Source organism: Dendrobium catenatum, unplaced genomic scaffold, assembly GCF_001605985.2.
Source record: "Dendrobium catenatum unplaced genomic scaffold, ASM160598v2 fragScaff_scaffold_226, whole genome shotgun sequence".
NCBI classification, from domain to species: domain Eukaryota; kingdom Viridiplantae; phylum Streptophyta; class Magnoliopsida; order Asparagales; family Orchidaceae; genus Dendrobium; species Dendrobium catenatum.
In genome coordinates this window covers 668,813-678,786 of record NW_021318688.1, presented here as the reverse complement: position 1 = coordinate 678,786, position 9,974 = coordinate 668,813, and the positions used below count along the sequence as shown (strand labels likewise).

Sequence of the window (9,974 nt, the reverse complement as noted above, 5' to 3'; positions counted from 1 at the left end):
GGATATTTTAAAATAGTGTCACTTTACTATTTTTTGAAATAATAGAAAATACAGATATACTTTTTATCTACAAATAGTCTTAAACTGTGCAGAATTCAAAATACACCCAAAACAAGGTGCTGTGCATCAAAATCTGACTTAAAACAAGAAAGTTATGTAATTTCAAAGTTTAAAGATAATAATTAAATAGTTTTAAAATAGTGTTATTGGCTGTTTGTAAAATAACTGCAGACAGATCAAAAAATTTAAGTAAAACTAGTTCCAGAATGTGCAGAATTTAAATACATTCAAATCAAAGTGCTGTGCGTCGACAGGGATTCAAAACGGGAAAGTTATTAATTTTGGAAGTTTACAACAAATAAGGGGTAAATTTTGCAATAGTTTTCAAAATAATATATATATATATAATAAATAATTATAAAAGCTTATTTTTACTGTTTTATTAGTTATTTAAAATATACTTATCATTTTTAAATAAAAATAATTTTAAAATAAAGAGCTCGGGAATACGAGCAAAACGATATATTATAAGTCGAAAACGGACAAAAAATGGATTTTTTGCAATTTTTTAAAGTTAAAATATGTTTAAAATAATTTAAAAGAAATTAAAAATAAAATTTGGCGGCGGCGGCTGTCGGTGCGCCACGTGGCGGACACGGGTTGGTCCGTTGAACCGCGGCCAATCATTGCTTGGCGGCGTGATAATTGCGCCGCCAGCAATGATTGCCGCAATCACTGCGGCAATCGTACGCCACTGACGCGGCGTCACTTAGCCACGTAGGCAGGCAACGCGAGGCGTTCGATCTCCCGCAATTCGGTTCAACGGCTCAGATCGAGTCGGCCGGCGATTCGGTTCGGCGTGTATACCCCAGCGGTCGGACGGCGGGATGGAAAGGCGCAATCCGAACCGTTGATCGGCGGATTAACGGTCCGAAACGCACAGTGCTAAACGGATGGCCGGACCGAACCCTAGTTCCATTTTTTTGAAGATTTCTCTCAATCGGATGAACAAAATTTGACGAAATTTTAAACCTAGATACTAGGTATGAACAGAAACCATGGGGGACCAATTTCATAGAATAATATTCATTATATAAAAAGTTAATTAGCTTCGTGTGTTCTAACTAGGGTTCACAATTTTACCTAAAATACTCGATGAAATCGAGAGATCTCTAGCTTGTTGCACTTGTAGACTGTCCACGCTCCTAGTTGTAGAATAAACCGCGTTTCAAAACGCGTTGGATCAATCAGAAGAAGCCTTGGAACGTTGTAGCCTTCGGTTCGCCGGAAAGCTCGCCGCCGGCGACTCCAAATGCTCGGTCTGTCTTGGGAAAGGTCGGGGGGACCTAAGGGAACTCTCACACGAAATCTCTCAGGCTGAGAGCGACCAGGTTCAAAGCAAGAGCGAAAAGTCCCCCAAAAGACCTAAATTTTCCCTATTTAAACCTCCTAATCCTATCATTGACTGCTTGGATTCGATCCACAGCCAATCATAAGGCTAGATCAAGTGATTTGGACGGGATTTTGAGTTTCAAAACGAAGGGGATTCAATTGGCATTGATTGGAGCAATGAATGGGCTCTAATTGGGCTTTAATAGGTTATTTCAACCAAATAAAGGCTTGATTTGACCAAGTCCACATTTTGACTTGGTCAAACCAGTCAATTAAGCTAAGGAGCATGAGGTATTAAGCCACAAATGGGTTTGGAATTAATTTGGATTGGAATTGGGCTCTTAATGGGCTTAATAGGTCAAAAATAACCTATTAAGTCTTAGGTTGACCAAGTCAAAGGTTGACTTGGTCAACCTAGCCCATTTAGACCCATGGAATGATGGGGATGAGTCCAAGGGAGATTTGGGCTCAATCTGGAAGTAAACCAGGCTCAAATAGGCTAAAGGGGCCAATTTGGGTCAACCCTATTTGACCTGGTCAACCAGGTTGACCTAGGACCTGAGCCTGGCTTCAAGAGACTTTATATTGACCATCTGAATTGACTGGGAGTGGTCTTGGTCTCTGGCTTGGTCGATTTGACCAAGTCAACCCTCCGGACCCCATGATTTGACAAAATCAAGGTCAACAAACGGACCCCCAATAGGAGGTTTATTTTATCCTTCTTGGGGCTAAGTTAATAGCCTTCTGAGCCCGAATTACTTAATAATTACCTATTAATTTAAGTTTAATTTTTTTGTTGGTGAAATATAATTAATTTAATTTATAGAGTATTAGTTCAAGATAATTATAACTTAATGTTTCTATTTCGTTAACTCATTTGTGGCGTTGTCACAACGTGCATGATGACCACGGGCTTCATAGGACATGCAACTCCGAAGCTCGAGTTAGTCCAACATAAAAAGTTTGTTTAAGGAGCGAGTTGAATTTATGTATAGTTATAATTGTTGTGCATTTTATTTAGTTCAATAAATGATTGAAATTCTAAAATTTTTGTGATTTTGTTAAATTTATGAATATTTATTAATTATTTAATTAATTAAATTTGTTTAGATTTTAAGTTTTTAATTTACATTGAATTCAAGAGATTTATTCTTTTTAAAAATATTATACTTAGGAATGAGTCAAATGCCTTTGAGTTTGTGTTAGTTGGAATTTTTTATAATTAATTATAATTTTTCAAAGTTTGGTCATTTTAATGAACTAGATTCAACTAAAAGTTGTCGTTTTTTTTTTCACTGGATTCTAGAAGTTTTATAATTTTCAATTTGTTTAATTTAGAGATTTTTATAATTAATTATGAATTTTACATTTTGTGAATTTAATAAATTATTTAATTGTTTATTTAGAGAGATTTTCTTATTTTTGTTCCACCTCAACCCAAAACCTCTTAAAATGTTTCCAAAATTTCACTGATTACTCCTAGGAATGATTACAAATGTTTAAAATTTATTTAAAATATTTTTAATAATATATTTTAATTAATCAATTAATAATTTTCCTAAGTTTTTAAATAATTTTTAATTCACGGTGTCTGTGATGGGCCTTTTAATTTTCATTGGTTGAGAACTTACTTCTGAGAAATTTGAAACTTAGTTTATATTTTTTTTAGATTTAATTTAGATTAATTATAAATTTTTTTAAGTTTCTAGGTCAATTATGTGCATTAATCTTGTGTTTGCTAAATGACAGACCAAATGACCTCCAAATTTAATAAAATTTGAACATTGGTGCATAAGCACATACGATTCAAACTCACTAAATTTGCGGTCACCAAAGCCCCCCTAGGTTTCAAAATCAATCACCAAAATTAAGTGCATCTACAACTTTGATGATTTGTTTTAGGAGTTTTACTTACAATATTTGGGTGAAATCAATGGTATACTAACTCATGTGTAATCATAAATACACTACAAAAAATAAAAGGAAAATACTATTGAATTGAAGAGTTATGAATTTACAAAATTATGGGTCAAATCATGACACATGACATTGAAATTTTAATTTACAAAACTAGAGCTCAAAATGGCCAGAAAAAAGTTAGGGTACGTAGGTAACACACTATAATACGCTCTATAAAACTTTTATTTTTACTTAGTATCCAACTTTAATTATTTATCTTGCATGCAATCCTAACAACAATAATATCTGCATTAGTAGCACCTATAATGCATTGGCCAAACTAAAAGATTTTGCTATCTCAAAATAAAACCAAAAGATCATCCCCACAAATGTTTTTTACTACTTTTTTTTCATTTTCTTTTAAATTCTTTAGTGACAATAAGATGCCTATTCCAATCATATCTGATGAAGTATATGAAAGTTGCTCTCCTTGGCCTATTGGTTTAGAGCTTAGGCATCCAACTAAGAGGTTTAGGGTTCGAGTCTATGTGTATGCATTGTGTGTGTGAGTTTGCCTTAAATGGCCAAAATGTCCCAAAAACAAACGTTCTATCCAAAATATTCCAGTGAGAAAAACCTCTAATATATACGAACAACATTTAGAAATTATGCTTTTCGCTTTTCACATAACTAAATTTTCAATTGTATTAAAGCAGACAGACCTGACACTTATCCATGCCACAAATCCTTTTTTTTTTTTTTTGGACATTAGGCCATTTAAGGCAAACTCACACACACAACGCATACGCAGACTTGAATCCAAGACCTCTTAATTGGAAGCCTAAACTCTCAACCAACAAGACAATGTGCATCTTTATTCGCTACACTTTTGTGGGTTGTACTGCACGACCAAATCGATCAATTCCCATAATGGTAGACCATTTACCAAATCAATTCAATCTTGGAATAAAATTGAACCGACCACATTTATTAATTTCATGGATTTACTTTGATTTAACCACAACTATACCGTTCAACATCAAAATATAACATTAATCGGACAATACAATCATTTTAAATAGTTAAGATAGATATAGTTAGTAAGTACATATCTTCATTTAAAACGTTAGCCACTGTACTAAGATTAATAACAAGAACATATTACTTGATTAAATGATGGGTTTTATTTAGGCATCGTTTGCGATAATTTTCCTACTATTTGTTTTATTATAATTATAATTTTTATTTAATTTTTTTTAGCTGTTTAAAAAAATTATACTAGAAAACGTAAAAAAATTATTTTCTCTAAAGCTGTTTTACAAAGAATAAAAGACTTAGATAATAAAAAAAATTTGAAATTTAAAATGCCAGAATAAGCCGAAGAAAACAATAAAATTAAAAAAAAAATGTATATTTAAATTTATTAGTAAAAATAATTATTATTTTTAAAAATATTTGAATTATAACACTCCTACTGCTTTCCACCTTGATCCGTTCCGACTCCCGTCGGCAAGCTCCTCCCGTTTACGCCACCAAGGGAACCCCACAAGCGAAACCTCGCCGCATCATGGGTCCCTCCCTCGTTGAAACCCCAAACGGGTCCTGGCCCGACCCGTACCCTCCTGTAGGGGCCACCACGTTACCTCCTCCCTTTTCCTTTCACAGATTCATCCTCGCCTAAATCTATCAAACATTTCGCTTTTCTAACGTCCCATCTAATTCTCCTCTTAACTCTCCCCATCCTCTCCTCCTTCCATCGTTTCTCGCTTCCTCACCCGAGCCCCAATGGATTCCAAAGTATCTTCAGCTGCAACACTTAACCGAAAATAAAACTCCCCGCATGGATCCAGGGGCCGAGGATTCCGGCCCCCGGGAACCTTCTTCTTCTTCATCTAAGCCTGCAGAAACCCCTACATCAGAAGCGCCGCTTCCACCAACAATAACTTCTCCGGCTGCCAGCGCATCATCATCTTCCTCCCAACCAAGCCGCTACGAATCTCAGAAACGCCGAGACTGGAACACTTTCCTACAGTACTTAAAGAATCACAACCCGCCGCTCACGCTAGCTCGTTGCAGCGGCGCTCACGTTATCGAGTTCCTCAAATATCTCGACCAGTTTGGCAAAACCAAAGTTCACTCGCAGGGCTGCCCCTATTTCGGGCTGCCAAACCCGCCCGCGCCCTGCGCCTGCCCGCTCTGCCAGGCATGGGGATCACTCGACGCTCTCATCGGCCGCCTTCGGGCGGCTTACGAGGAAAACGGAGGCCGGCCCGAGTCAAACCCGTTCGCGACCCGAGCTGTCCGAATCTACCTCCGCGAGGTGAGGGAGTCACAGGCTAAGGCCCGTGGGATACCCTATGAGAAGAAGAAGCGCAAGCGGCAAACAACAGCTGCTTCTTCTTCTGCTTCTGCTTCAACGGCAGGAGAAAGTTCTACGTCAGTAACTAGAACTGGAGGGGAGACCCACGAGGGATCCGGCTCTGGAGTATAGCTTTTTCTCTTCTCTCTAAATTGCTCGCGCTTCTTTTTCCTCTCTCTCTATATATATTTTTTCAATTTTCTCATTATTTGGTGGTGATTGAGGGGTTTGTGAGTAGGGAAGAAGATTCGAGTGTATGTTAATTTTCAGGTAGTCAAGTATGGCATGCCAAAGAAGATTAATTATTAAATAAATTTATTAATCCTCTCCTGCTCTTTGCTCAGCTCTTCTAAATAAGAAGAAGAATATAAAGAAGATTGAGAACTTTTTTCCTTTTTAAATACAATTAATTTCAGGATTGGTGTTTATTGTTTAGGCTCGTTTCTACTGTTTGAGCAGTTGGAAATTCTCCCTAATAGTTGTGGATTTTTTATTTCTTATTTGAGTAGTTGGAAATTCTCTCATAGAAAATGGCAATATATGTTTAGTAGATGTTTGTTTTTATTTAATTAGACAAAGATTTCTAATGTATTATATACAAATATATTATATGAGATTGTGTAAAGCTATGGAGGCTTAGAGAATGCACAGAGTAGTACTACACATGCGCTATAGCGATGACATGCGCAGAGATGTATATGCTCTTGTTATTTCACTGTCACTCAGCACGTATATTACATCGTTTTGGTCTAAGATTTCTTTTTCTTTTTCACATTATTATTTCCTGCAGCTCGTTTTTTAAGTAAATTATGGTGTACTCAGTCATTGACAGGAAATATTTCGGTTTATTTGTGTCTGAGGCGTCTAATGATTTCCCTCTGGGATCATCCTTGTCGTCTATAGATAAGTTTTCCATATTGCATCGATTAATATAATTTTAACATCTTCTGTAAACACAAAGATATGAAGTATGGATCTATATTTTAACATTTTAGATGTGAGAATATATATAATTCTATTCATGAATAAATGGTACCTTGTTCCTACTTTCAGTGCCAATTATTTGGTTGATCAATAATGGCGGTCCTCTTCAAATGAATTGTTGAGGTTGAAAAGATCATCCATAAAATTCTTTTGAAAAATATGTTCTCTGAAATATTGCTAACTGAAGTGATGTTAAGTTCTAGCCGTATAGGATTTGGTCCCCCTCCTGAAAGAGTTTATTCCACACGTGTAGAAACCGCACGCTGTCGAACAGCCCCGTTGCAGCAGAGTACCTCTCACTGTTCTCTTTCTTCTCTCTCTCTCTCTCTCTCTCTCTCTCTCTGTGTGTGGAGATAAAGCTGGGAGGTCAAGCTTTTATTGATTTAGTTAGGTCATTTATCTTTCTCTGTCTACTTCTGAATGGTTTGAACTGGTAAAATATTTAAAAGGAAACTAGGAAAACAGCAGCAGCCTTCCTTTACTTCCGTTGGTTCATAAATAGGCTATAGTGAATGAATCAGGTAGTCATGAATGCAGCCAAAAAACACGTCGTTTTCTACTTTCGTGATTTCCATTCTCCAACATCTGCTTGCCGGTCACACGGAAAACAGTAATTTCTGTCTCTCTCGATCACTTTAATGAGGTTTGAGCTGTTTTGAGAAAGAGGGATCGATCTTGAGCTGGAGTTGGAGAGCAGGAGCCCGAAGAGCTTGTTCCTTACATGCGGTTCAGTCTGAACGTAAAGTATTAGGGCTTCTTCGGGGCCATTCGTTTAGGGTTCCTTTTTTTTTCCAACTACTAACATTTCTTGCTTTCTTTATGTTATTTGAAGGGGAACTGATCCTATTTGATCTTAGGTTTTGGCAGGTTTGGTTCTATTTTATGAAGGATGAAAATTTTATTATTTTCGGACTTTCTGGCGAATATAAATGCATTGGTAAAAGCGACGGACGAACTGTCGGATATTTCGCCGGTACTAGTTTACAGAGGAATTTATGGCGTATTTTCCACCGCTTATTTAATGGCGAAAATTCCGCCAGATAATTCGCCAGTTTTTATAATATTCCGTCGCATTTTCCGTCAGAAACTCTAGTGAAATCTCTGGCATAAATTACCCCAGCTTACTTATACATGACAAAACTATTTCGACATATTTTCCATCAGTTATATTAACGTCGAAAATCTGCCATTTTCCTGTAGATATGATTCATGAAGCGGAACATGTGTCATAGGCTCTTGGGTTTTAAGAATGAAGTGATTTTGGATTATACAAGGATTCTCTTGTCCTCATTGCTCATTTTAAAACACTTGCTCTTCTTAATAATGCCTGCTTATCCTTGAGTTTTGAGCTTGGTCCGATCTTCAAGAGCCTAGGCAATGGAGTCAATTGTACAGCATTGAAACATTTAAAACCTCAGACGTACTGTTAGGATCACCTAATTCCTTCACATTGAAGATTTTGGCAGAAAAAAAAAATCTCAATCTAGCCTCTGACAAAAATAATATACAAGTTGATATATATATATATATATATATATATATATATATATATATGAGGGAGATTCTCTCTATTCCTATTAACGTTGACTCTAAAGATGTTATCTTATTTAAGTTAGTTAATGATGGCTTATTTAGATTGAAAGATGCTTGGCATGATTTTAGAATTAAAAAAGAGGTTAATTTAATTTACTCTAGGATTTAGCATAAAAGTATCCCTGCTACGGTGTCTACCTTTGTCTGGAGAATTTTAAACAGATTTATTCCTACGGATGATATTTTGTCTAAAAGAGGTTTTGTCATTCCTTCTAAATATCAATGTTGTTTCCATGTTGAAAGCATGCACCATGTGTTTGTGCCAGGGCCTATTGCGATTAAAACCTGATGTTTCTTTGATGATATTTTTTAGGTTAACAATTTTAAGGGGACCATGTCCATTTATGAGCTTATTCAGGTTTGGGTTGTTAATTATAAAGGGCATATTAGGAATGTTACCTTTTCTCTTATTCTTTGGTATCTTTGGTTGGAAAGAAACAATGCTGTGTTTAATGGTATTAAAATGGATTCGTCCAGGGTTATTCATAATGTGAAAGACAAATTATTTAGCATGATTTCTGTTAATTTAATTTCTATGAAAGGTTTCTATCAGTGTTACCATGTTCTTTCCAACCTTGGTCTTAACCTGCAGCAGTTTTCCACTTCTCCTAGGCCTCATCTGGTTGTTTGGTTAAAATCGAGGATGGGCTCTTTTAAACTTAATGTTGGTGCTAAGGTGGCTAACAATATTATGGGATGTGGTGGTATCATTAGAGATGGCTATGGTAATTTTATTATCGGTTTTGCGGGGCTTTCTTCTGGCAACCCTCGGTTGGACACTTTGAACTCTATTATTTGTGGGTTAAATTGCTGTCTTTCTCTGGGTATTACCAGCATTACTATTGAGGTTGAGTGTCTCCTGGATGTTCAATGTTTACTCATTGGTGTGGATGCTCCTTGTGATCCTGAGGCGTTTCACATTATTCGTGCTATCAAGTTATTACTTACTTTTGTTCATACTGAGTTTTCTCATGTGCTTAAAGATGGTAATGCCTGTGCTAGGTGGCTTGCTCAGGTTGGCACAGGCATTTCTTGTTTCAATGATTTTGTGGAAGCTAATTCTCCTACGCCTCTTAGAGGCCTTATTAGATTGGATAAAGTTTCTCTTCCTTATGTCAGAATTTAGTTGGTGTTTTTCCTGTTCTCGGGCTTTGATCCTGCGGTGCTGCTCTGCTGTTATGCTTTGGCTTGGTGGGTTATTTTGGTTGGTTCATTTTGGTATGGAGGTTTTTGAGGTGTTATTTCCTTATGGCTCTTTTTTTCCTGATTCTGGGTGGAGCAATGTTTGTAGGTTTTGGGTTCTGGTAACTCTTTTTCTTTCTTCGTTGATCGGGTGCCTTTGGCAGGGTTGCCTGTCGTTCTCTGGATGGCTGTTTATGAATTGATTTGGTAGATGGGTTTCCTGCTCCTCTGTTGATATTGGGGGGGAGCCCTACTGTTTAGTTAGGATGTTGATTACGGGTTGGATTGACTACTGCTGTTTCACCTATTCCTTGGTGGATTTCTTAGGTTTCTATTGTATTTGCTGGAGGCTTTGTCTTTATATTTTGATATGTAACGATGTTGGTGGTTATTCTGGAAGCTATGATCTTGGGATTTATCTTGGGGTCTATCCCAACATTGCTGGTTTGAGGTGGGAAGGCCTTTTCTGTTATCGGTGGTTTTTACTGTCTGTTGGTGGTAAAACTGGTTGGAACTGTGCGGGTTTTAATGATATTCTATTGTATACTACTTGCTTTACCTATTC

General features: G+C 36.6%; 1 protein-coding gene across 1 annotated transcript; it reads left to right on the top strand.

Moving 5' to 3' along the window:
- The first annotated feature begins 4,970 nt into the window (after positions 1-4,970).
- Positions 4,971-6,034, top strand: LOC110108869 (protein LIGHT-DEPENDENT SHORT HYPOCOTYLS 5). Its single transcript, XM_020839705.2, has one exon. The coding sequence runs from the start codon at positions 5,132-5,134 to the stop codon at positions 5,780-5,782; it is 651 nt and encodes a 216-aa protein (XP_020695364.1). The 5' UTR covers positions 4,971-5,131; the 3' UTR covers positions 5,783-6,034.
- The last annotated feature ends 3,940 nt before the right edge of the window (positions 6,035-9,974 follow it).

Excerpts from the sequence above, each read along its gene's own strand:
- LOC110108869 (XM_020839705.2), top strand. The coding sequence starts at position 5,132 with ATGGATCCAGGGGCCGAGGATTCCGGCCCCCGGGAACCTTCTTCTTCT.